This window comes from Branchiostoma lanceolatum, chromosome 8, assembly GCF_035083965.1.
Source record: "Branchiostoma lanceolatum isolate klBraLanc5 chromosome 8, klBraLanc5.hap2, whole genome shotgun sequence".
In the NCBI taxonomy this organism is placed as follows: Eukaryota; Metazoa; Chordata; class Leptocardii; order Amphioxiformes; family Branchiostomatidae; genus Branchiostoma; species Branchiostoma lanceolatum.
Genome location: NC_089729.1, coordinates 20840920 through 20868070, shown reverse-complemented (window position 1 = coordinate 20868070; position 27151 = coordinate 20840920). Strand labels below are relative to the sequence as shown.

The following is a 27151-nucleotide window of genomic DNA, read 5'->3' as shown; positions in this document are numbered from 1 at the left end:
TTAATGTCAAATTTCTTTATTTCATATCTCAAAAGCAAACAATATAATGATAATAATCATTCTCAGAACTTTTGTATGGCCCTGCCATAATGTCACTCTATTCTAATCTGTCACAATCTCCTTACAATATCATCATGATCAATGTTATTTCATGAATTCAAGGATATAACATTGTCTATTACCATGATCAGATTTCCACACATAACGTTACCCTTGGCTTACAAGGGTTGGGAAACTAAGTCATCTACACAACAGAAACACAGCAATCTCTATAATGTCCTAAAATAAACAATGATTGTAACATGCAATAAAACAACTGATACTGTAAATGCATTTAAGTTCAAGGTAATAAAATTTTGTGGTAGGGAAAAAATGGAGTGTTTTTATTTTGCGGTTGAAACAATGGTGTAGCCGGGCAGAAGAAAGAATGATCATTTTCATGACAGTCTTAAGTTCATGGTGAAACGGTTACCTTGAAAACAGTGAACATTAAAGCACTGCAAACTGAAATGCATTTTACAGTAGATACTTAGAACACAGCCTAACCTGTGTATGCACTATTGGTCAAACCTTCCAGACCAATCTGGTCATTGGTCCCATTTTGGAAATACTCTCACTGGCAGATATAAGTACAGCCGAAACCACTGTACTGTACACTGAGAATAATGTATTTCCTGACATTGTCATTACTCAAAATCATTGTCAATGCCAGATTAAGATGATGTTCTAAGTGCATCTTCTGGTTACACAGTTGTATTAACCCCACATGGCAATAAAAAATCAGGGAGTAAAAAGGCGACATTTTGCGTCTTACAAAGGTGTAGAAAAGCTACCAGTTCATATACTACTACTGGTATGTATTTATTGATACATGTACCACCAAAAGATAATGGTACCTTGGTGCTGGTTGTTTTGTGATATTTGAAAACACATGACAAATATGGAAGATGAATGGAAATGTCATAAAATATGTTGATAAATATCAATAACATGAAGATTTTGTTAAACAGAATATTTTAAGTTTTGCCCCTAAAATCCAACATTGAGCACACTGTTGAGGTTAAAACCTACATTCAAATGCAAGAACTGAAAGACATATGTATATACAATGTACTGGACAGGCGCTTGTAATTTGTAATACTAGACAAAGTCAATTCAAATGTTTTAAAATTTATTTTCTAGTCTTATTGTCTAGTTATTGATTGTCACCTCTCTTACACATCATCATCATATTATAAAAATCTTCTGCCAAACTTGCATCTTTTCATCAACAACAATGTCCAATCTTTAAAAGTTTTAAATACCAAAATGCTGACATATAGTATAGAATCTTTTCACAATCCAAAGAACATTGTGCATTTGTAACTTCAAATAAACAAACCTGATTTTTTCTTCAGATTTCCACATTTTATATGCATGAGATACCTTTTTACAGTAACTTCAAGTAAAAGATTTATATTTATCAAAAACAGTCAAATAATCATCTAATAGCTTTACTAAGTCATCTAGCAGCCCTTCCACAGGCCAGGCCCCTAAGAACTAGATGGCCAACAGCAGCAGTAGGCTTTTCCTTTTTTGGCTGTACAGGTACATGTACATGTCAAACTGTTGGATGGAAACATATGCAGGGTCTTCATCATCTCAAATCTTCTTGCACCCATGACCTTATTTCCAACAGGTTGAAAGGACATTGTTGCAGAACATCCGTATCCACCTGTTGATTGATGCATATCATGTGCTAATATGGACCAATTATTGTCAGACTGAGAACTGTCACCATGATGGTGTTGGAGGCTTATTTTCTTAAAGTGAAAGAGAATCCTGAGCTATCATTGGATTGATTTCATAGTGGGAAGGAATCCTGAGCTCTTATTGGTACGTCTCATTTTTAAATCAGTGTCCTGGCTTGCACATGAACGGGCACAGAACCTGGGCAGGGATCTCAATCAGCTTTTCACAGCGAGATTGCGTACCACAGGCTCTATAACAGTTCCACAAGTACTTGGCATGGTTAATGCTTTAGTGTCCTTTCCTCAACCTTGTCTTGACCTCACTGCCTGTTGACTCCTCAGTCTTCTGAAAGAAACAAATTTCAAAGAATTTGTAACATTCTTGGGTTTGAAATACATTTAACTGAGCTGATGTAACTGTTATACAGCATAATAATAACAAACAAAACTGAGATAACAGCTTGGTAACAAAATTCTAACAGCATGAATAGTATGTTACGGTATTTGAAAGTGACATGCCTACTATAGTCTATCAATGCCTTCTATAGTGTATCAATGCCTACTAACTTAAGCTAGCTCATTAAAGTGTTTTGACAGGAAAGACAGATGACATGCACATCATACACAATGTATATATACTGTCAGGTAGGTTCATTGTACCAGGAAAGCCCTCCAGCTCTTCTCAACAAGTACATTGAAGAGTTTGACCCTTGCCTGTAACATGCATGTCGGATGAGCAACAACAGCCTTGAGGTCCAAAGGCAGGGTCACTTATCCACTGAACTACAGATACAAGTACTGTGCTTTTTACTGTATATTTTGCTAAATAACATCTAAATCTCCTCTGACAGAATATCATCTAAACTTCCCGTACCTACCCTGTATAGTCCTGCCATGACCATTTTGTCTTGGGGATGACCCAGTCTGTCTTCGTCGTTTGTTAACATTGGCGTCACATGACGAACAGGCAGTTCGCTTCCTAGAAGACCTCGAACCACCAGGACCAGCTGGAAATAAGAGAATAATCTTATTGCAAGCAAAATCAATCGACCTGATTTCTATATATAAACATCCCCCTGCAAAATGAACATCTTTGCAGGGCTTGCCTTTACATACCACGTATATTTACATGGGCTAAACGATTATAATTTTGGCAAAGAAAGCTAGGAAACTTAATTTGGTCAATCACATCTCCGTTAATATATCATCAAATGCATTTTACTACATGTATATATCATTGGAAAGCTTACTGCCCTTTTCAATGACAGGGTGCGAAATACTTTTTTGAGCCAGGTTGCCCATGTTGCAACCAAGGGCAAATGCTAGGTTGCACATCCAAATTTCAGGTTGCTCCAGCAACATTCACCGATTTCTTCAAATCAAGCTCGTATGCAGCGTATAATATACTAACATTTCCAAATATATATTAGATAGTATTGTGTTCCCATTGACCTAACAACATCTTGTTTAGCTGAGGGCAGTGTGTTTTTGTCTTTTTCAGCTCAAATTCCACGATCTATGAAGGGTTTTGGATGGTTTAAAACGAGAAAGTGTTGATTTCTTTATTTCAATTGAAGATTTACCGAATTTTATGAGAGTGACACTGTGTTTTTGTGAGCTTCCAGGGCTCCGAAATCTTTGGCTCAAAATATAAGGTTGCACACTGCGCTACCTGGGTTTGGAATTAACTTGCACCAACCGAAATCTTGTTGCACTGTGCAACGTGCAACCATGTATTTCGCACCCTGAATGATGTCCCATTTGTTATGATCATGATTCATGGGTTGAGCACCAGAGCTATTTCTGTGAGCAGGTCGTGAAAAAAAGGGCAGACATTTCCCTTGATGTTTGTTTTCCCCAATGATTAGCATAATGTGTTATATCATACTACTACTACTACATTGAAAAGCTTGTATATTTTCCTTTAAAACGATACCACATTTCTTCAGATTCAGCAACCACTCACAGGACAGAGGGAGAATGGTTTCTGAGGACAGGTAAAAATGTACAAATGGACAGGACTGGTTCAATGTGGCTTGTGACTGGAGGTGGTTGGCTGTGACAGGTGGTTACATGATGGCCAGGTTTGACTTGATAGAACTTCTAAGATTTTGTCACAAAGATAATATTAAGACTTTAACTAAGTAACATACAATATGCAGGCTTCAGTTAGTCTAAAAGACATGCTCTTACAGTCCCCAGTTAAGCATGAATAAAACCTGAATATATGATGATGTTCTAAGTAAACATCATCTCAGAATCAAGAATATTTCTTTTCCTCCACAAAAGCATTCAGAGTGTGGATGTACCAAAAGCACAAGGGATGTCCCTATAGCTCAAGTGGTACAGCCTCACAGTTGAGCTCCTGCTAACTGGGAAACCCTTGGTAGGGGCTGCTCTCATCTTTCTAAATGGACGTAAATTGCAGGTGTTCAAGAAGGTGCCTTGAGCAAGTTAAAGGCGAATGGCTAGCAACCCTTCCTTGTAAAAATATACATGTACCTTGCTACAGAAACAGCAAGGAAATTTGCTGTCAGGTGCAAATAGGCACTACAAGGGTCTGGGTCTGAACAAACAAATAAAGCCACCATTGTTACCAACAAAAAGTACAACTCACCCCTTTCCACATCCTCCACTCTGTGCCCGCTGGCCACACCCATGCGAATCTTCCTGCTGACCTCGTACAGACCGTGGATAAACTCTTCCGGGGTCCCGCCCCTCTCCTGGTACAGGGTCAACAGCAGCGTGAACGGGTCGTCCGCCAGCGCAAACTTGGTGACCTCTCGTCTGGTGAAACCGAGCTCTGCAGCGAACAACCTCCAGTTCTCTTCAGAAGTGATGCTGAGCATAGCTGGAACAACGAACCATAATGTAGTTATATATTGCATTGATGAAGGTTAGACTCTGACGAAAGGTTACCGTAGTGGATTCTACCTGAAATACCTAACTTTCTAATATATATCCAGTTGCTTGAATAACTGTTAACTTGTGTAATTACATGTACATGGCAATTGTCATTTTACCATGATCATAGCATTATACCAAATGAATGAATGTCAACAACAACGAAACCACCAACAAACATCAACTAAAGCAAGCAGCTGTCAAACATGATGTTACATGAAATACACTGTTTGCAGTTTTCACGGTGACCACCCACAGCAAAGTTAAAACCGTTGTTTCTATTACTGTAAAGTATATGACTATAGCGCTCTAGCAAACTAAAAATAAAACAATGACCAAGGAAACTAAAAATAAAACAATGACCAAGAACTCTCCGTTTCTAAATAACATGAAATAAAATACTGTGAATTTAAAGGCATTTAGAGTATTCCGAACTAGAAATCCAATCCCAGAATCCACAGCTCACCTGCAAGTTCCCTGAGTGCGACTACCTGCCACTCCTCGTCCATCTGGGGTGAAAGGTCAACCTCCTTTCCACTCTGAAATACGACGGCATCATCAGTTTTCTAGCTGCTCTAAACAATGAGCTGTGGCAGAATTCAACAGAGAGTTTGCCTGTTTTATAATCAACAGCATTTGGGTTTTCCCTGGTTTCTGATTCAGTATTCAAATCATTAGGCCACCCTGGCTTGATCATATGGATGACATTCCCACATGCACCAGTTTTCGTTCATTTTCATGCATAGCAGCTACAAAATGAGAAAATAGATTAAAAAAATAAATAGGATAATAGATGATAATGTCATACAACCCCTCTTTAGGAAAACTGATTTTACTGTTAACTTGCACAAAATGTCATGTATTTCAAGCCCCAGGCAAAGTGTTTCAAAGTCAAAGAATAAGAAAGAACAAATATAAAGAATTGCTAAAGAATCATAAAGTCATCCATATAATCAATAAGTATGCCCTAAGCTTTCAGAAAACTTACAGGCTGGTCAAAAGCATGTAGATGACATGCACAAGTTCTTATCAACATGTTCTGGTGGACAATTTGTTTTTCAAGTATTCGCTTGTGCAATTTCTAATGAAGCAAAAAAAGAACACACTTCTAGCAGTCAAAATTAACCAAGCAAAATGTGCTTGAGCGGTGCAAATGCACAACTGGGTATTTCGAGCATTGTAATCATTAATGCCAAATGAATACAACCTTGTTCCATTATCATATAGACTATATCAATAGCTGTTTAAAACAAGTTTCAGAAATTCTTCTAACATTTGGCAAAAAATATGCTTCTTAGACACAAGACTTGCCTTTGTCAAGTTGAAGTGAAAAACCTGCTCAGAAACTCCCTTCTGGACCCTCCTCTCCACAAACACCTTTCCAAAAACCCCTCGGTCGATTGGGCGGTCCTTGAAACGACAGGCGAAGGACTTGTCGAACTCCTGTCCGCAGAAGTCTGCCTCAGTCTGGGCCAGAGAGTCATCTTCTCCTGCATCTGAATCAGCTTCAAACACCTCCGACACCAGCCTGACAGTGATGTCACCTGAAACCATTGCTGAAGTCATTTATCTAGTAAGAGTAAGACCATGCTCATTTCATTATATGGATGACATCCTCTGACCCATAACTGATGCGAGTGTGAAAAGAACCTTGAACCTTGGTCCAAAAAAAATCTACAAAAGAATAGACTAACAGAAAATGGCATACCAAGCTATGAATACTTTACTTTTGTGTTCTCTTACATTTTCCTTTCAAAAAATTAAGGGTTTGAGGCATTGTATGACATTAGTATCTATTTTGCGACATCTTCTTACAATTTACTGCATACATTTGCTCATTTTGTAGCTTTTTTTGTATGATTTACAGTATTGTTGCAAACCTTTTTTTGAAACAGAGGAAAATTGGTGCATGAGTGGATGTCATCCATATAATCATGTCAGAGTGGCCTTACGCAGTTATGGATAACACTGTGCTAGTCATAGTGTTAATTAGTGACTTGTTGTGTATTCTCCAAGCAGAGGTTTTGGTCGAGTAGGGTAGAAATGTCCGGACACTCCTACCCTACTCGTCCGAAACCTCTGCTTGGAGAATACTTTCATTTTACCCTGAGTTGTGCTAAGCCGCTGCGCTTTTTTACAAGGACTGTTTACATGTACATTTACACAGTAGAGCACATACTACAGTATGAAGAAAACTCTTACCAAAATAAGATCATTTTCAAGCCAACAGTCTTAAATATCGAAAAGTCTTTGTAAATTTGTAAACGTAAAGCCTCTAATGTTCCAGCAAACAAATTAATCGGTAAAGTTAGTTACGTTTTCTAGTCAACAGTAACAACAGGCTGGTAACAACATACCTAGTTTCATGAGCCGTGGCTTGATGCTGCCCCCTACCCTGTGTTGGTAGTTGCCGATCTCAGGTAGCGGCTTCCCACTCCTGTAACAGATGACCTCCAACCCAAATGTGTGTGTCGGTGTCTGAAACTCTTGCATCAGCGCCTGACACATCATACTGAACTGCGTGTAGGGATAGAAGTACGTCACTCCCATCTTTACTGCGTGCATTTTCATTGCAAGTATGTCCCAGAGCACGCGATACCAGGAAAAGTGAGTCACGGGGAAACAGATCACATGGTTTTCACCTTCCTCTTTGATATGATGGTTGACCTCTAACCTCTCCCAAGCGAGGGGTTCCTCTTCATTGGTCGGACTGTGCCAGACACTTAGCGTGGTCTGGTGACCAAACCTGTCCAAAATCCGCAAGTAATCTGGGATGGGTAGTTTTACTACTACAGGGTCTGTTACTGAGGCAAACTTGTATCCATGCGGTCCCAGTGTTACCACAGGGGTAGCGATGGCATAAGGGGGACTGTTTACTTCATCTAGTCCATAAGGGGGGTCTGCATAGAGGACCTTCATACTGGCTTCCATGGTAGTGTGAACAGAATCTTTGGGAAAATGGATCTCCACTCCAGGCATCCCCTGCAGTTTCAAGGTACCACCTCCTGTGGATATGACCATTTTTGTCTCTGGATACACCCTCTGTATGATGACTGTGAATAAACTGAAGTGTGATGTTTTTATGGTGACTTTTCCATCGCTGTAACTCCACTGAGCTTCTGGAACCCTCTCCCATGCTGGTGTCTGTCCTTCTGATGTCTGACTGCACAGGCATATGACCTCGTCACAAAGACTGGGTTCTGCATGTAGTGGCAAGGTGATCAGTGCAGGTTCGTCTGGGTAGAACTCTGTACCATGTGGCTCAACGCAAACAACACTGCTGGCATGGACCGAACATCGTGACACACGACTCAAGTCTCTTACCTCAGCTGGGAGGTACCTGACGTCTTCCAGAATGTCGAGAGAGAATTCCGCCAGTATGTGTCCACTTCTGTTGTGCTCAGGGATTACGACTGACACCTTCTTGTACGTCAAGAGAAGAGTTCTGTCAGGAAGTCGCTTTCTCCTAGCCAGAAGCAAGTCATCGTCAGAGTCAGACTCTATTTCATTGTCATGGTAACAGCTGCACTTCTCTTCAGTTTCGTCGAAGTTACTGTCTCTGTCGGTTTCACCCTCACTGTCGTAGTCACCATGGCAACTAAGCTGGTCTCCGTTGGTCAGATCGATAGCGCCAAAGTCATAGGAGAGGGAATTGATGTCAAAATTTGATGAAGAGTAGTACCCTCGATCGCTAGATGACCAGCATCTGTCCCGGCCATTTTTACCACAGCTGACCATACAGCCTAAGGCGCTACACTTGGAGTGTGTTGACAGTGTTTCATATGCTGGATCTTCTTTTTCTGACACTTCCGCTACACTGGCCTTTTCCAAGTCTTTCTCCCTGATGCTGCATGATCTTAGAGTTACAGAATTTAGCTGTTCAACAAGGGAGAGTCTCCTTGGTTCTGACTTTCTTTGAGTGCAAATCTTTGGTGCATCAAAATCAAAAAACTTTCGTAATGCATCCAAGCCAGCTCGGACAACATCCTGTGGAACGTTCTGAATGGGATTCCTGATCAAGTGAAGTTGACACAATGTCGGAATGTACAGAAGTTCTGGAATGAGTAAGGTGATGAGATTCCCAGAAAAGTTAACCACTTCTAGGCTGTTGGCCTGCGGTAGGGCAGGTGGAATTTCAACAATACAATTTCGCGAGAAGTCCAGCACCACGAGGTGCGACAGACGGGCAATTTCTGCAGGGAGAGAACGAAGCACATTGTCGTGTGCATACAGACACTGGAGGTTGCTTAAATCTCCTACTGTCTGTGGCAAAGCAGACAGCTGGTTATAGCTGACATCTAGGTAAGTAATGGACGTGGACAGCTGAGGCTGACACACCTTCCATGGGAGAGACGTGAGGCCGAGGCCGCGGAGTTCCACATGAGACTGGTTCCTGAGACTGGCCCGCAACAGGATCTTGTTTGCTGGGGGGAATGCTTGTACTGCTTGCATTTACATCGCCTGTAATACAAAAACTACTGACTTAGGACTTCATAATCATAGAACTTATGAAAATATGAACAAGGTAATACCATGCAGTCATTTAAGCTAGGTTGGGGTTTTCTGCACATGAGTTTTTCACGTGCAAATGTTTCATGTGCAAGTTTTTCACACACAGAAAACCTGTTCCCTTTAAGTTGTAACAAGACAAGAAGAAATTTCTATGCTAACCTTACCAAAAGTTTACATGTGTTTGTGGATTGGAACTTATAATCAGCAGTCATTGGATTATGTTATGTCTATTCAAGACAAAATAATCCGGGCTCACTGAACTAGAAATCATTGCAGAGGCAGGTGACCGCTGAGTGTCTAAAAGTTTCGCTCAGCAGTCCCTTAGTGAGAGCTCAATCATCTCTTAATGATAGCAATAGTCGTGTAATAATCAATTCAAAGATATTACCTGAGCCAATAACTAAATGTTATATTCTGAATGGGTTCGCAGAAAAGGCTGGCTAGCCTGCCAGGCCAGGCTACCCTACCACAGTACCAGGCTTAGTCTGTTACCCTTTCTGGGCCCCCAGGGGTATGCATTAGGCTCTACCAGCCTTCGCGGGTCGCTGGGAAAATAGTAGAAATTGGTCAAATAGAGTCAATTGTATGAAGGGAGTCGGCTACGGAGAGAGGGTCCAATATTTCAACTGCGCCTGCGAATGTTACCCTCCGGCAAATGTTCTCCCTATAGCCGGCGCGGTTAGTCTGGTAGAGACTAGGTTTGCATGGGGGTTTGGCCTGTAATGGTATTTCCTAGGCTAGAGGAAAACTGTGTCAATGGCAATACCAGCTGTGGGTGGATATCAATCCCATCAGCCAATGTTTGAAAGATATTTACACCAGTTTACACTCAAACATTCTCAGCCGAAATCCACAATGATAATAGAGAGAAATCTTATAGCAACAAACTACGAACTTATAGTTATTGACTGTTTAAGTCCCTATATAAGAAAGAAGAGTATCTATCTATTAAATAGATAGATACTCTTCTTCATTTCAGATTGTAGACTTTACAATAAAGAAAGAAATGTTCTTTTCAAATGTATTAATGAAAAATTCCCATACTTTGAATATCTAAACGCAATGGATAAATTCATATTTTTGTTGCGTCTAGACAACGCTTGTATAAGACACATGACCTGCTCATACATCTACACATGTACAACGAAGCAAGAAGAAGTTGACTCCACTGGATTAGCTTAGCCTATCACTTTCGTCTACCATGTATGTTTAAACTACCAGTATGTACTGTTTATATTTCACCATATATGTTAGTTAGGTTTATGTTAGACAACCTGTATCTAGCCCCTCGGGGCACGAATGTACATCCCTCCTGTGGATATGACCATTCTTGTCTCTGGATACACCCTCTGTATGATGATTGTGAATAAACTGAAGTGTGATGTTTTTATGGTGACTTTTCCATCGCTGTAACTCCACTGAGCTTCTGGAACCCTCTCCCATGCTGGTGTCTGTCCTTCTGATGTCTAGCTGCACAGGCATATGACCTCGTCACATAATATATGCTCAATCATGTCCAGTATCAGGGTGAAATGGCAGAAGTTGAAATCGGGTTAGGTGATATCTAACATCGGGATTTTCCGTAAGCCATCGGACGAATTTACAGGCCTCGAAATTAACTTTTTCCCCTACTGTCCCAACATTGTCCCAAAAGTGGATTTTAGCAAAATTCGATGTTATCCGAAGATAGGAGTGACGTCATCCTAACTTCTGCCAGTGGCTGGGGTGGCAGAAGTTGGCAGAAGTTAGAAATACGATGTTGTATGAAGTTAGGAGTGACGGCATCCTAACTCCTGCCAGTGGCCAGGGGTGGCAGAAGTTGGCAGAAGTTAGAAATACTTATATGCGTATATGCAAGCCCGCATGAGTTGCGTATTAACAAGTTTTTGTTTTAGGTTAAGTTTGCAACCGAAGAAATAACTTCTGCCAAGTTCGGCCAACTTCTGCCACTCTACCCATGCTAGCTAGTGGCAGAAGTTAGGATGACGTCACTCCTAACTTCTGCCAACTTCTGCCACCTGCCACTCTACCCTGGCTAGTGGCAGAAGTTGAGATGATGTCACTCCTAACTTCTGCTAACTTCTGCCACCCTACCCTGGCTAGTGGCAGAAGTTAGGATGACGTCACTGTCAGTGACGCTAACTTCTGCCAACTTCTGCCACCTGCTACTCTACCCTGGCTAGTGACAGAAGTTACGATGACGTCACTCCTAACTTCTGCCAACTTCTGCCACCTGCCACCCAAACCTGGCTAGTGGCAGAAGTTAGGATGACGTCACCTAACTTCTGCCACCTGCCACTCTACACTGACTGGTGGCAGAAGTTAGGATGACGTCACCCAACTTCTGCCTGCCACTCTATAGCTACCCTACCCTTTGTACCTTTGCACTGGTATAATATGACCGGAAGCCTCAAAACTACTCGGTAATCATCGTAACTTCTGCCAACTTCTGCCACCCTAACTTCTGCCACTTCACCCTGATACTGGACATACCTCTATATGCCTGGTCATAAACACCTTTATCTAACTTACACATTGAGCTGTGTACTGGTACAGTGTACCGATACAGTACCGGGTACAATTAATTAGGTACAGGTCCAAAATACCTGACCCTGCTGTATAGGTACTCTCACCTCTCAAATAAACGTACCGGTACGTTTATTTTTTTTCGCCAATAGTTCCACCCTGTACGTTCTTATTCTAGACGGTACGTTTATTATTTTTTGAAAAATTGAGGCTTTGTAAACCAGGAATCCCTCTAAAATCGTAAGTTAAGTTTTTTCTGCCCATAATTTCCCCGGTATTTTTGCTCGTAATTCGCTATTTTTCGGCCTACCGGCGTTGATTTTCTCGCCGCTTTGACGGCCTTGTGAAAAGTATCCTGGCGGCACTCGTAACATATCGGTCGATATCGCTATGACGCTACAAAGTAAACCGGAAAATAAGACGCGACATTGACATTTTAAAATACAATTTTCATACAAATAACTTTGATAGTCTCTGTTTACATCGTAAACCAAAGCACGCTGATCAAAAACGTGTGGCCACTGGAGTAGGGTGCTCGCCTACACAGGGAATAATAATTTCCTGACCACTATATCCGTAGTATCGGCAGCGCGGCGGAAGAATTATTTGTTCGCAGAAGACATGTAACACGTTAAAACAACAATCATAACTTAACTTCCCCTGTGATATGTGTTTTGAGGCCACAAAATCTCTAAAACGGCAGAAATATGTCCGATATGATTCGGTAAACAACAGCGCGAAATCGCGCGCGCGAAACATGGCCGCCACTCTCAGGCATGGCGACAGTAAAACTAGCAGCATATTGCGTAGTGCGGATACCGATCTTTAAAATGATACCGTAATCGCGTGGAAATATTATATTTTTTGGGCAACGATAGACACACAGCGCCATATTTATTTTCAGAGGGTTCATTTTTTTAAATAGTCGTAAGATTTTCCCAATTTTGGCGGTTCATCGCGGGTTTCTAGTGTCAACACGTAATGGGAAACTTCTTAGTATGTGCGGTCTGTAACGTTGAGCTACTTTTACAGTCGATCTCTGTTCAATATTGTGGGATTTACCGCGGGAACTCGAAATCCGAGCGTCTCACTTTGTTTTCGACGCTATGGAGCAAAAGTTTATAGACATATTTCTTCTGTGGAAGGACTGTGTTCATATTTGTGTTTTTTTGTGGTTGATGTCTTTAGAAAATATGATCAGGTACATTTAACTTTTAAAAGTACTCTGATGATTTTTGTTATACAGTTGTATGTCACTGATTGTCAGTCATAATAAAATGATAAAACAATTTTCTTTGATCACTTGCTTCAAGTTCCAAGTAGAAAAAGCATGTATCATGTACATTTTCACTTGTTGAATTTGAAAGCACCGTGGCCCCCGGTTAGGGGTCATAGCGGGGAACCTATGCCCAATTTTTCAATATTACTATTATATTTTACGAAGAGGCGAGGAAGATCATCATGATTTGAACAAGCTATGGACAGTTATTCTGTTCAATATCTATAAACTTAATAGGTATGGCATAATTGACTAAATATAAGTTACCTACCTGCTTATTATCTTATTTCCCTCTGACAGTGACAGTTGTACATGTATGGACAAAGTTTACCTAGCCTCGACTGTCGATTTTTGAAATTTTCCGGGGGGTACTTTTATTCCAGGGGGTACTTATATTACATTTTGAAAATTTGTCCGGGGGGTACTTCTATTCCAGGGGGTACTTCTATTTGAGAGGTGAGAGTACTGGACCTGACTCTAGGAATGGCCACTTTGACAGATAAGATAACTATGAAATTACCGTGGCAGTGCTCTAAAGCCACTCTAAAGCACAGAAAACACATTTACATGGCTGGAGTCAAATTTTCATCTGTGTTTTCATAAAAATAATACTTATAGCACAATCAAATATTATGTTTTTACCAGTTCAAACATGCTTTTGTCCTTATTGAAAATCTAGCATTTTCCGAACGAGTAGTTTAGGTACAGGTTCAGGTTCGGACCTGTACCTTAACCCGTGTACCTGTACCTGTACCTAAAATTTGTTTAGGTACACAGCTCTACTTACACATGTTGCAATATTGACAGACCTATCATTTTCCGCTGAGATGAATTATGGTGCTTTTGCATTAATTATGCAAATTAGAACTTTGTTTGCATAATTGGTATCTGTTGATGCTCCATGTGCTGCAAACTACATATGTTGCATGTATTTGAGTCTTATAATGGAAAACACTGCAAATATAGATTTTCCTCATTAGTTATGCAAATTTAGTCCAAATTAGCATAATTTGCACTTCATTGTGCACATCTCTGTCTAAGCTACCTGCATACTAAATATCATGGAAATCCGTCATTCCTTTGTTCAGTTATTCTCTTTAGAAGATTTTCACAGTAAAGCCCCTGGAGTTCCAGAGCAAGCTGCTAGGGGGCCCAAACCTACACCACTTCTTTATTACATTACAAGCTATCTGCCACCGAAATATCAAGACCACCGCACGTCTAGGTCAAAAGATACAAAAGCGGAATTTCTGCTGCAGTACCAAGGTGACATACAGTTACCAGGGGGCCCAAAATCAACCTTGAATTTTAGCTTCACAACACCCGTCTACATACTAAATATCATCGTAATCCATCAAGAGGTTCTTGAGTTATGCTGACTACAGTAGTACGGAAACACAAACACACAGACAGACACACACAGACACACTGGGCGTCACCCGCATTTTCTGAAGGCAAGTTGCGCTGTGTACCATTCCACTGGAAATAGAAGCCATTTGAAAGAAGACTAAGGTTTCAGATCGTAATAGCTCAAAGTCCAGCATCTATTTCTTGTTATCTCCATGAAAAATGGAGATATAGTTTTGGGTGTGTCTGTCTGTGTGTGTGTCTGTGTGTTTCCACACTATTGTCGACAGCATAACTCTGAAATACAGACAACCTTTATTATGCAAATGTACAATGTATTATCACCATGACCAAGTCAAACAGTACTAATCTGAAAGCCAACCTCGTCAAACATTGATGGAGTGTACTAGAAAGACAACACTTTCATTTTCACGCCTTTGTGCCATTGACAATCAGTGAAAAGTAGGATTAAATATCAGTATTTGTTTCTAGTGACCTGGTGTGAAAACTTGCACCTTTTCAGGGCTCACAAGCTACAGGCAGGTTGGTAAAAAAGAAAGAAAACAAAAACGTGCCCAGACATGCACTAGTTGCACCTGCTACAGTTTTGCTATTATCAAATAAAGGTTCCAGGTGTGAGTAATGCACAATATAAAGTCCAATGACAAATGCTTCATATCTGTAACACCTGTAATATCTGGACAAAGGGGAAAGTTTTAATCATATCATTATTTTGTTTCTTAATTTTGCTAAATAAATGCTTCACTGTTGAAGTAGAACTTGCATAGACTGAACTTGATACATGCTTGCAAAGATTAAGTAGATACATTTACAATGTATTTAAAATGGCCTATATTTCACAAATTTATTCATAGGGTTTCATACAAATTGAATTGTACTACTATAATAGAGGAACCAAACGTATGTATAGTTGGAATTTACATTGTGCAATGGCCATTACTGGTCTGTCAGTTTGTGATAGATCTTCCTGGCATCAGGGGACTTTCACTTTTTAAATTCAATGTAACAGTGTGGTTCAAGCGCCACTTACTGACCAGTCTAACCGGTCCGGACCTTTTCAGACTAACTAAACCTGGGCAGATCCTACCTATGTATTTCCATACCGGTAGTATATGTATATGTATACACACTTCCTTCATCGTGAATATTTCTGGCACAAATGAGGGGGGATTAAAAAGCACAATAAGATATAAAATAACACATAACAAGACATATTTTTCTTATCCCCCCTGAAGTTCATTTTGTAACCTGACTTTTGTCAGGCCTTGTCAGGCACATTGTATTCAGCCATAGAATAGAAAGAAAATAGAGAGTCACCTGGAGAATTCAGTGGAACATTGAATGCTTTTTGATGTGCATATACCGTAAAATTCCTATTTATGTACGCACCCCTCCTAACGTACGCACCCCTGATTTGGGGACAATTGCGGGTCTGACTCAGTGAGTTGAAACGTTCAGGGGAAAAACCCTCCTAACGTACGCACCCCCTCTCCAGCATTTCGGTGGGTAGTACATGTCGAATGATCATCCTTCCGATGATGTTACTGAGAAAATGTTTCTGGGTAGAAAATATCAAACAGTTTATGTATTATCTATTCTTTATTACTGATTGATAGCATTCCAAACTTCATTTGCATGAAGATGTACTGTACTCTCATGCTGATATGCGATTTTTCCGAGGAAGAACCCCTCCTAACGTACGCACCCCGACTTTGACGTCAGCCTGGAGCACCTGCTTGCAACTTAAAAAGTTTTAAAAGTGCGTACGTAAATAGGGATTTTACGGTAGGAGTCAGGGCTAGTCGGTACTTTATCGTAATGGCACTGAACCTTAATCCGACACTTTTGAGAAAATGCAGCGCAGAATCATAAGTCAACAAGCGACCTTTAGTTCAGTAACTGTTGGGTGCATTATGTGTAACTGTTACTGTTAGCACTTTCCCAGTTATTACTGCACAGTATTCCTATTATCCAGCCGTGACTGGAAAACAAGGCTTGAAAATACATTGTACCATCACTCATGATGAAGTCCCTTGGGAATTTTGTTCCAAATAGAACCTTAGTACGACACAATACAATAGTGAATTCGACACAATTGTCAACTGCCGTGAACTAGTCAAAATTCAACCATCGTCCTAAAAATGATATGGCTTCTCTCCCTCTCACATCGCAAATTTCCTGACCCTCCCCCAGAATATGTTTTCTTCAGGGCCTTTCCATTGCACATTCTTATGTTGCCTACCTTACTGTATTTCAAAAGTAATTTACAGAGTACTGAAAAGTGTCGGATTAAGGTTGCGTCGGATCGAAGTTCAGTGCCATTATAGTTTATACTGTAAAAGTATTAATTTTTACTTCCCAAAATCATTATCTATTGGAAAATAACTCCCCCCTCTGGACTTAGGATTAACTGATGTTCAAGCGATGTGTTAAATTATGTAAAGCGATGTCCAGGTCCCGATGATTAGAAAGTTGGAGATTTCAGTTAGTTACTTATCTTTGGTCTAAAAAAAGTTTAGGTATGTCCTGACCCTGGCGCAAGCGGTAACGCAACCCCCCTGCTTCGCCATCTGCACCAAATTCTGTGGATTCTAGGGCCTGTGTTTGATCCTAAGGGTCGACTTGTTGTAAGGGATTGCATTCATCATTTCGGATGGTGATGTAAAGCCGGCAGCCCCATGTATACATATGAGGGAGCTTTGGGTGTAAGCCTAAAGCGTCAAACCTCTGCACGTAAAAGAACACAACACACTTATCAAGAAGAGTAGGGGTGACCTGGTGTGCTTGGCCAAAATACGTGAGCCCTGTCCTCAAGTCGAGTAAAGGGAGTAAGTTGTAATCTCCAAGCAGATCTACAGGGTGCAAAAAATCGTATACATAACGTTACATATGCTAGCCAGAAAAGCTCCAGTCAGCCAGATAAGCTCCAGCGCTACGGTGCGGACTGGAGTTTATCTGGCTGACTGGAGCTTCTCGGGCTAGCATATACGATTTTTGGCACCGTGTATTGTAGATCTGCTTGTGGGGCCATGTTTACTGTACCAGGTACGTAGTACGGACGCCGCGCGCCACCTTCCTTTTGTTATGATCGCTTCAAAACACATTGGAAACACTCTTGTCAGGGTCAGATAACCGCAGAGTGTAAGAGTACAAATAACATACCTAAGTGTGCCTGCGGTAAGCCACAAATACCGGAGTCTTGACGCACAGTCCGGTCGTCTTTACCCCACGCTACCGCCTCGCCGGGTATTCCCCTCGCTCACGTAATCCGAGCCGTCGTTCTTCTCGCTCGGAAAGTAAACAACTCTAACGTTTCTCATTTACCTGCCCCTATGAGTCCCCCATGCTCTGCTGAAACATGTACGCACAGTCCCTGTACACACTCTACTCTACTCTACTCTACTCTGAAATCTAAGGCAAAATTTGCCATGTTTTTTTGTGTTGTTGTCGAAATCAACCGGCGCGGGAAGCCGTGCGCGGGGGATGACGGGATATACTGGGCCAAAGTAAATTAAATTTCTGGGTCAGGAATGACGTCACTCACTAAACCATTATGAATAGCCAATGTGCGATATAAGAAGGCCATTTTCTTGGTAGCTTTTGTTCAAGGTTTTGGACTGTTGTGGTTATGATGTTTGATTTGGGTCCCCCCAGCGACTTTCTCAGATACTCCATTAGAACTTCCGTTTTCCAGAAGCAAGATAACGAAGCCTAATCGTAATCATTAGACTAGTGCTAGCTTTTCATTGAGTATATAACGTTACGTATATATGTATTTGCAAACTGTTATGTTTTCTGTTGTGACCTGTACTGAACCCAGTGGGTATGTGTGTACAATAAAGGTCTTCATTCAAAAGCAAAATGAGCAATAAAAACGATATAAGTATGGTAGTAGTCACGATTCAGGCTCCCTTATACAGATCAATGTAATAGGTTTGCATTCAGCAGCACAAACAGAAGAAACTCCTGAAGCCATTACATCATGTTTCCTGTAAGTGTCAAACATATTCTATATGTAATTCGGCACCGCGTATTTCATCAGCGTTTTTCTAACTAGCATGATAGCTAGTATCTTTTAAAAGTAGTTGACGTCAAACATTTCTGTTATTCAAATCTATTTTTGGTGATTCGAGCTTTGAAACTCGTATTATTTTAGGTATAACCTAGGTTTTATATAACCAAGGAGGTTATATATATATAAAACCTCCTTGATATAACCAACCTCCTTGATATAACCCAGCGGCACCGACCTTACTTGCGCACGTCAAAATATTGTTGCTGTGCCTTTGAAGCATTACTGTAACGTTACATGTATTTTGACTTATATGCGGCGTATATTTGTACCATATGTTAACAAAAAAAGACAAGAGCTGATCCATCTTGAAAACTGTAACGTAATTGATTCACCCGTCAAAGACATCTGGTGAAGATTCTATATTTGATAAATGATGAGTCAGCAGTCCAGGACAGATAAAAAGTGACACACACGAGGCAAAACAGAACAGTTGGACGACAGGAATGGAGAGGAGAGGATGCGAGTGTGAAATAAAGACCGTTCCTTGGCCACGGCAAATCTTGTGTGTGTGTAGGCTGTGCTCACTTCATCCCGAAGTCCGGGAAATCTCCTTTTCAATCTCTTTTTCTCCGAACCTTTATATCACATGTATTTTGCGTGAAAGTGACTACAGCATGCAAGCAAGCGGCGAGACAAACAGTGACGTTTGCAAAATACTTTGGACGATTCAAGCCGCATTTTTTCTCAACTGTTATTCAGAAATACCAGTAGTATGACATATACACGGCGTTAAACAATAGGAGGAAAACTTACAGACTACTAGTTTGCACTGTCCTTTTTGGAAGACATGATATGTCTTCCCAATGGCCGCACATTTGGCTGTGTCCTCTGACGTTTGACGGACGACAATTGGTAACGTTAGCACTACGTTACTATAAAAACGGAAAAATCGAAACGAATCAGTACATAATGTACATCCTCCAACTAAACTGAACATGTGGATGTACTTGTCCGGTCGGTGTCGTAAAGTTTTAAGTGACTTACGTTATCGATCAGAAAATTGTTGGGTATGATTTACCCATGGAAAAACTTTCTCCGATGAATTACGAGAAAGCTTTTGATAGTATCAGGTGGGGTTTCATTATTGAAGCGTTTGATTTTTAAAACATTCGGAACGTCTTTTCTCAAATGTGTGAACGTAATGTATAGTAACATATCGAGCAGAATAATTAATTGTGGTCACGTTAAACCCAAAAGAGGAATGAGACAGGGATGCCCCCTTACCTATTTATTATTGCCGTTGAGTTACTAGCAATAATGATCAGAGGGAACACGAATATAAGGGGGTTGGTAACACTGGGGATTGAAATGAAGTTATCCCAATATGCAGACGATACAGATTTCACTCTTGAATCTACAGCATCTTCTCTATCAGCTTTGACTAACAATTTAGATTTTCTAAGTTATCGGGTCTCGACGCTCATTCTCAATTATGGTAAGTGTAAGGTTATCAGAATAGGTGCTCTCAAATACACCGATTTCCAGTTACCGTGCTCATATCCGGTGGAATGGACCAATGGTCCTTTCGAAAGGCCATGTCCATGTCCCAACAGATATGGAGGAAATTGTTCCCACCATAAATCTCTGTCTCTAAAAACTGGATTAAGTACTACAACCCTGTAGGAGAAAACTGTTAACATTATACGGCAAAGTTATGATAGATAATACTTTAGTAGTGTCACTGATTGCACATCTTCTGACCCTCCCATCTCCACCACAAGCGTTTTTCTAGTTGTATGAGAGAGAAAAAATTAATATTACATGTATATGGAAAAACGGTCCTGACTAAAACGAAGTATTGCATAATACCTATGAAACTTGGTTTGCCTTGCAGCCTAATCCTCCTGACTCGCAATCTTGGCCAAGGGCTCGGGCTGGGCATGGCACCTTCTGCTTCCACCCGCTGCTCCCAGTCTGGCTGGGCGAGAGGGCGCCAAGTCGAGCTCGATCGGGCCCCGTCCTTGGTGCTGAAATGGGGGGTCCCTCGCTCCGACGTCCTCCGCCGAGGGAGCGAGTGAGCGAGTCCGATGAACGAGCGACGGAGGAGGCGTCCCGAGGTGGTCGGGCAGGTTCGGCTCAGCCCCGTGCCTGGTGGGCAGGAGTAAACCCAAGGGTGGTAGGCAGGGGCCGCGCGCTCCGGTCTGGCATGTCGGACGGACGGCAGGGCTCCTAAGCTGTCTCCCATGCAGCTTCCCGTCAGGACACTCTCGAGGCTGCGGAGGGGCGTCTCAGTCGCCCCGGCCACGGGCTCCAAGCCGGAAGGCGCAGCTTCCGATGTATTGGCCACTGCTGCTGCAGGGCTCCTAAGCTGGCTCCCATGCCGGTCTTAAGGGGAATAGCAGCCGATTCCCGTCTTAAGGAGAAGAGCAGCGGCCAGCGTGCTGCCAAGTGTCAGAGTCTTTCCGATGTCGGTTCCCGACTTAAGGGGAAAAGCAGCCGTCAGCGTGCTGGCAAGTGTCAAAGTACTTCCGATATCTCTTGTGTCTGTCGTGTCTCAAGGGCTGTCGGTGCCTGCGGACTGCCCAGCCCGCAGGCTGCGGTGGGGCGTGCCGGTCGCTCCGGCTACGGGCTTTGAGCCGGAGAGCGCAGCTTCCGATGTACCGGCCACAGCTGTGTGCCTAAGCGGCCGGGCGGATTTTCCGATGTCCGAAGGACCTGATGCCGCTAGCCACGTCGCTCCGATGTATTGCTTTGGCTTGAAGTTGTTGGGCTGGTCGGGGTACTTCCGATCCCCGTATGTAAGGGGAATAGCAACTGGTGTTGGGGTTCTTCCGATTCGAAAGGGGAATAGCAGCCACCAGTGCAAGTCCTGGCAATTAATCGTCTTCCGATGTTTGCGCCGTCGGCAGGACACTCTCGGTGCGCCTGCGGACTGCCCACCCCGCAGGCTGCCGAGGAGCGTTCCGGTCGCCCGAAGGCGGCCGACCGTGGCTGCCCTACGGCCGGGCAGGGCCTCTGCTGCCGAGAGGCACGCCCCGTTGCACCTGCGAACGGGCCCCGGCCGCTGGCCACGTCTTCCCGTGCATGGCTTTGGCCTGAAGTTGAGCGCAGGTGGCGTCGATCCTTGGAGAAAGCCCGTAAGAGCTTCGGTCGCTGACTCCGATCCTGCGAGAAAGCCCGTTAAGACCTTCGGTCGCTGACTCCGATCCTTGGAGAAAGCCCGTTAAGACCTTCGGTCGCTGACTCCGATCCTTGGAGAAAGCCCGTAAAGACCTTCGGTCGCTGACTCCGATCCTGCGAGAAAGCCCGTTGTTAAGACCTTCGGTCGCTGACTCCGATCCTGCGAGAAAGCCCGTTAAGACCTTTGGTCGCTGACTCCGATCCTTGGAGAAAGCCCGTTAAGACCTTCGGTCGCTGACTCCGATCCTTGGAGAAAGCCCGTAAAGACCTTCGGTCGCTGACTCCGATCCTGCGAGAAAGCCCGTTAAGACCTTCGGTCGCTGACTCCGATCCTTGGAGAAAGCCCGTAAAGACCTTCGGTCGCTGACTCCGATCCTTGGAGAAAGCCCGTAAAGACCTTCGGTCGCTGACTCCGATCCTGCGAGAAAGCCCGTTAAGACCTTCGGTCGCTGACTCCGATCCTTGGAGAAAGCCCGTTAAGACCTTCGGTCGCTGACTCCGATCCTTGGAGAAAGCCCGTTAAGACCTTCGGTCGCTGACTCCGATCTTTGGAGAAAGCCCGTAAAGACCTTCGGTCGCTGACTCCGATCCTGCGAGAAAGCCCGTTAAGACCTTCGGTCGCTGACTCCGATCCTTGGAGAAAGCCCGTAAAGACCTTCGGTCGCTGACTCCGATCCTGCGAGAAAGCCCGTTAAGACCTTTGGTCGCTGACTCCGATCCTTGGAGAAAGCCCGTTAAGACCTTCGGTCGCTGACTCCGATCCTTGGAGAAAGCCCGTAAAGACCTTCGGTCGCTGACTCCGATCCTTGGAGAAAGCCCGTAAAGACCTTCGGTCGCTGACTCCGATCCTGCGAGAAAGCCCGTTAAGACCTTTGGTCGCTGACTCCGATCCTTGGAGAAAGCCCGTTAAGACCTTCGGTCGCTGACTCCGATCCTTGGAGAAAGCCCGTTAAGACCTTCGGTCGCTGACTCCGATCCTTGGAGAAAGCCCGTTAAGACCTTCGGTCGCTGACTCCGATCTTTGGAGAAAGCCCGTAAAGACCTTCGGTCGCTGACTCCGATCCTGCGAGAAAGCCCGTTAAGACCTTCGGTCGCTGACTCCGATCCTTGGAGAAAGCCCGTAAAGACCTTCGGTCGCTGACTCCGATCCTGCGAGAAAGCCCGTTAAGACCTTTGGTCGCTGACTCCGATCCTTGGAGAAAGCCCGTTAAGACCTTCGGTCGCTGACTCCGATCCTTGGAGAAAGCCCGTTAAGACCTTCGGTCGCTGACTCCGATCCTTGGAGAAAGCCCGTTAAGACCTTCGGTCGCTGACTCCGATCTTTGGAGAAAGCCCGTAAAGACCTTCGGTCGCTGACTCCGATCCTGCGAGAAAGCCCGTTAAGACCTTCGGTCGCTGACTCCGATCCTTGGAGAAAGCCCGTTAAGACCTTCGGTCGCTGACTCCGATCCTTGGAGAAAGCCCGTCAAGACCTTCCGTCGCTGACTCCGATCTTTGGAGAAAGCCCGCAAGAGCTTTGGTGACTCACTCCGATTTCGCGAGAAGGGCCGCAAGAGCTGCGGGGACTCACTCCGATCCTGTGACAAAGCCCGACTCTTCAGGTCGCTCCTATGTAGCCCACCATCTCTTAAGCATTGGCGGCCGGGTCGGCCGGCGCTGACGGCCGAAGGAAGCCGCCGGGCGGACCGCGTTTGGTGTTTCCCCGCTCCCGAGGCCGCCTGCTACACGACGGCATGCGACTTTCCGGCCTGCCCCGACTTTCGGATTTCGCCAGGGTGTCTGACCAAGGTGTAGGTCGCCGATCCTACCTTGAGAGGAGTGGTCGTTTTTTGACTAGGCAACTCTTCCAGAGCCCGTAGCGGACGGCGGCTGGGGGCCAGCGGGTCCGGGAGGGTGCGGACGGGGCCGGCGCGGCACGGGCCAGACCCCTGCGTGGAGAAAAGACGGGGTCGTCCGGTGACTTTGCCCCGTCGGCCGGCTCCATCGGACTTGGCACCGGGCGCCTGGGCGGGTGTCGGCGGGGGGAGTGAGCGCCCCGCCCCGCCCGACTCCGACCGCCCCGGAGGGCGCCCCGGGCCCGCCGGGCGAGCGAGCAGGGTCCGTCCGGTGTGGGGCGGGGCCCGGGGAGGCGGGGGTGGAGCGGGCGGCCGAGCAACGGGGTCGACCGGGACGGGTCTCCCCCGGCCGGCGGGGCCGGTCTCCCGTTGCCCCCGAAGCCTACCCCGTGGCCGACTTGCGGTGGTTTTTCAAAAAAGTGCTCTGTAGGGTGTCTGACCATGTCGTGGGTCGCTCAACCTACCTTGAGAGAGTGGTCGTTTTTTGACTAGCTCGGGAATCGACGGCGAGCAATCGCACACTCTCTCGCCAGTCGTTTTGCTACCCCGCCGACCAGGCTGCCACTCCCCGCGAGGGCAGCCGGAGGTCGACAACCGGCTTGGAAGGCGCCCGCTCCTCCGCTCCTGCGGGCGAGGACGGGCGTGCCGACGGGCGTCCGGAACCAGCGCCGGGGCAGGCCCTCCGCGGAGGGCAGCCCGGGTCCCGCCGCTGCGGCGGCGGACCCAACGGCGACGGCTCGCCCCTTCCGTCTGCGTGCGAGTACGCCTTGCGGACTCGGCGGTTCGAGACCCGGCCGTCCGCCTTGCCGGCGGACGCGTCCGGTCGTGAGAGTGCGGGACCGTTCCTGACGGGACGGCTCGGGCGTTGAAGGGAAGCAACGGTCAGGTGTGGCCGGGAGTTCTGCGCTCAGGCTCCCGAGGGTTCGCGGCCATCTCCACGGCGCGTTCCCACCTCACGGCAGCGACGGACTCGGCGGCGCTCGGCGCTCCGGTCGAGCGGGACCGTGTGGCGGCGGCGGCAGTTGCGGGTCTTCCCGCGCTGCCCCGCGGCCGCGGCGGTCCTCTCCCGGCGGCGACCGCTCTTTCGCCGCCTCGGCGTCCTCGCTACCTGGTTGATCCTGCCAGTAGTCATATGCTTGTCTCAAAGATTAAGCCATGCACGTGCAAGTTTAAACTGTCCCAGTGAAACTGCGAATGGCTCATTAAATCAGTTATGGTTCCTTTGATCGTCACATCCTACATGGATAACTGTGGTAATTCTAGAGCTAATACATGCGGAAGAAGCGCCGACCTCACGGTCTGGCGTGCATTTATCAGACCAAGACCGACCCGGGGTTCGCCCCGGTCCCTTTGGTGACTCTGGATAACCCAGCCGATCGCACGGTCTTCGCACCGGCGACAGATCATTCGAATGTCTGCCCTATCAACTTTCGATGGTAGGTTCTGTGCCTACCATGGTGGCAACGGGTGACGGGGAATCAGGGTTCGGTTCCGGAGAGGGAGCCTGAGAAACGGCTACCACATCCAAGGAAGGCAGCAGGCGCGCAAATTACCCACTCCCGACTCGGGGAGGTAGTGACGAAAAATAACAATACGGGACTCTTTCGAGGCCCCGTAATTGGAATGGGTACACTTTAAATCCTTTAACGAGGATCTATTGGAGGGCAAGTCTGGTGCCAGCAGCCGCGGTAATTCCAGCTCCAATAGCGTATATTAAAGTTGTTGCGGTTAAAAAGCTCGTAGTTGGATCTTGGGACCGGGCTTGCGGTCCGCCGCGAGGCGTGTCACTGCTCGTCCCGGCCCTCCCCGCCGGATTCTCCTTGGTGCTCTTAACTGAGTGCCTCGGGGTGCCGGAGCGTTTACTTTGAAAAAATTAGAGTGTTCAAAGCAGGCCTGGCGCCTGAATAGTGGTGCATGGAATAATGGAATAGGACCTCGGTTCTATTTCGTTGGTTTTCGGAACGTGAGGTAATGATCAAGAGGGACGGACGGGGGCATTCGTATTGCGGCGGGAGAGGTGAAATTCTTGGATCGCCGCAAGACGAACCACTGCGAAAGCATTTGCCAAGAATGTTTTCATTGATCAAGAACGAAAGTTGTGGGCGCGAAGGCGATCAGATACCGCCCTAGTCACAACCATAAACGATGCCAACCAGCGATCCGCCGGCGTTACTTCGATGACCCGATGGGCAGCTCCCGGGAAACCTGAGTTTTCGGGTTCCGGGGGAAGTATGGTTGCAAAGCTGGAACTTAAAGGAATTGACGGAAGGGCACCACCAGGAGTGGAGCCTGCGGCTTAATTTGACTCAACACGGGGAAACTCACCCGGCCCGGACACAGTAAGGATTGACAGATTGAGAGCTCTTTCTTGATTCTGTGGGTGGTGGTGCATGGCCGTTCTTAGTTGGTGGAGCGATTTGTCTGGCTAATCCCGATAACGAACGAGACTCTGGCATGCTAACTAGTTCGGCGATCCCGCGCGATCGGCCGCAACTTCTTAGAGGGACAGCCGGCAGTAAGCCGGACGAGATGGAGCAATAACAGGTCTGTGATGCCCTTAGATGTCCGGGGCCGCACGCGCGCTACAATGAAGGCATCAGCGAGTCTTTCGCCTTCGCCGAAAGGTGCGGGTAACCTGCTGAACCGCCTTCGTGCTAGGGATCGGGGATTGCAATTATCTCCCATGAACGAGGAATTCCCAGTAGATGCGTGTCATCAGCGCGCGTTGATTACGTCCCTGCCCTTTGTACACACCGCCCGTCGCTACTACCGATTGAATGGTTTAGTGAGGCCAGTCGATCGGCCCCTCTCGGGCCGGCAACGGTCTGGAGGAGCGCCGAGAAGCCGATCAAACTTGACCATTTAGAGGAAGTAAAAGTCGTAACAAGGTTTCCGTAGGTGAACCTGCGGAAGGATCATTACCGAAACGAAGAAGCGAGGCGCTCGCGTCGTCGACTTCACACCAAACTCGTGGCAAGGAGCGGGCTCTGGTGCCCCCGGCCTCCCGCTCCGACCCTCACTCTTCCTTACCGCCTCGACAAGGTGGCGCTCCGACGGTTGCTCTCGCGCCAATCGCTCCTCCTTCGCGGAGGAGCGCGGGCGGAGAGCCAGGAGCGCCCATGCCGACCCGCTTGGCGGCGGGACCCGGCAGCCCCCTTGGAACGTTGGTCGGGCGCCTTCAGTGTGAGCCCGTCGTTCCCTATACCCTGCTAAACCAGCGAGCCGCCCCGAGTAGCCTGGTCGAGGACTGAGTCAGGTCCTCCCGGCGAAAAGTCTTGGGCGGGCGAGCGCAAGTGGGGGCACCTATATCCTGGCGGAGGGGCGTCGCGTCGTGGGTTTGCGCGGAATGGGGTTGAGTTGCTAGTCTCACGGCGGGGCCTAGGTGAGACGGCTCCTCCCCGGCACCCCGGCGCGGCGTTTCGGTCTCTGACTCGATGCAATCCATCTTGCGGACGAGTGACCTGTCCTTAAGCGTCGGACTTCGAGCGGGCGTCCCGCGGTCCAAGGCCTCCTTTGGGCAGAGGGGAGGACTGCTCTCGGTCGCCGCCGGCCAGCCACCGGCGGTCTCGACCGACTGCTCCACTCCCCGAGGTCTTCAAGAGAAGGGCGGGCGCAATCGACCCCTCGGCTCTAATTTCCCGGCCGGGTTTTGTCGAGGGGGCGCAGCGGTCTTCGCGGCGGGTCCCGGTTCGCGGAGCGACCCCCAGCCCTTCCGCTCGTTCGCCGTCCTTCACTCCGAAGGGCGCCTTCTTCCCGTCTCTGAAACGACGGTGCCGAGAGGCAAAGACAAGCTTTCGATGCG

General features: G+C 46.0%; 1 protein-coding gene and 1 non-coding gene across 3 annotated transcripts; one reads left to right on the top strand and one right to left on the bottom strand.

Annotated features, from left to right (window-relative positions):
- LOC136440419 (p53-induced death domain-containing protein 1-like) lies at positions 1–17822 on the bottom strand. 2 transcript variants are annotated; one of them, XM_066436460.1, is made up of 7 exons: positions 17482–17822; positions 6992–9095; positions 5946–6178; positions 5101–5173; positions 4348–4581; positions 2609–2737; positions 1–2073 (listed from the first exon to the last, which is right to left on the bottom strand). In XM_066436460.1, exons 2-7 carry the CDS (start codon positions 9084–9086, stop codon positions 2069–2071), a joined length of 2769 nt encoding a protein of 922 aa, XP_066292557.1. In that variant the 5' UTR covers positions 9087–9095; positions 17482–17822; the 3' UTR covers positions 1–2068. The 2 variants fall into 2 exon arrangements, with proteins under 2 accessions (XP_066292557.1, XP_066292556.1); XM_066436459.1 differs by having other exon boundaries at positions 1–2076; positions 17482–17821.
- A 6632-nt stretch (positions 17823–24454) lies between these two features.
- On the top strand, positions 24455–26270 carry LOC136441059 (small subunit ribosomal RNA). The gene has a single exon (XR_010756779.1). It is a non-coding gene; the product is annotated as a small subunit ribosomal RNA (ribosomal RNA).
- The last annotated feature ends 881 nt before the right edge of the window (positions 26271–27151 follow it).

Coding starts and splice junctions, on each gene's coding strand:
- LOC136440419 (XM_066436459.1), bottom strand. CDS start 9,086: ATGCAAGCAGTACAAGCATTCCCCCCAGCAAACAAGATCCTGTTGCGG. Junction 6,179..6,991: donor GCCACGGCTCATGAAACTAG/GTATGTTGTTAC, acceptor CAATGGTTTCAG/GTGACATCACTGTCAGGCTG. Junction 5,174..5,945: donor TTCACTTCAACTTGACAAAG/GCAAGTCTTGTG, acceptor GTCGTATTTCAG/AGTGGAAAGGAGGTTGACCT.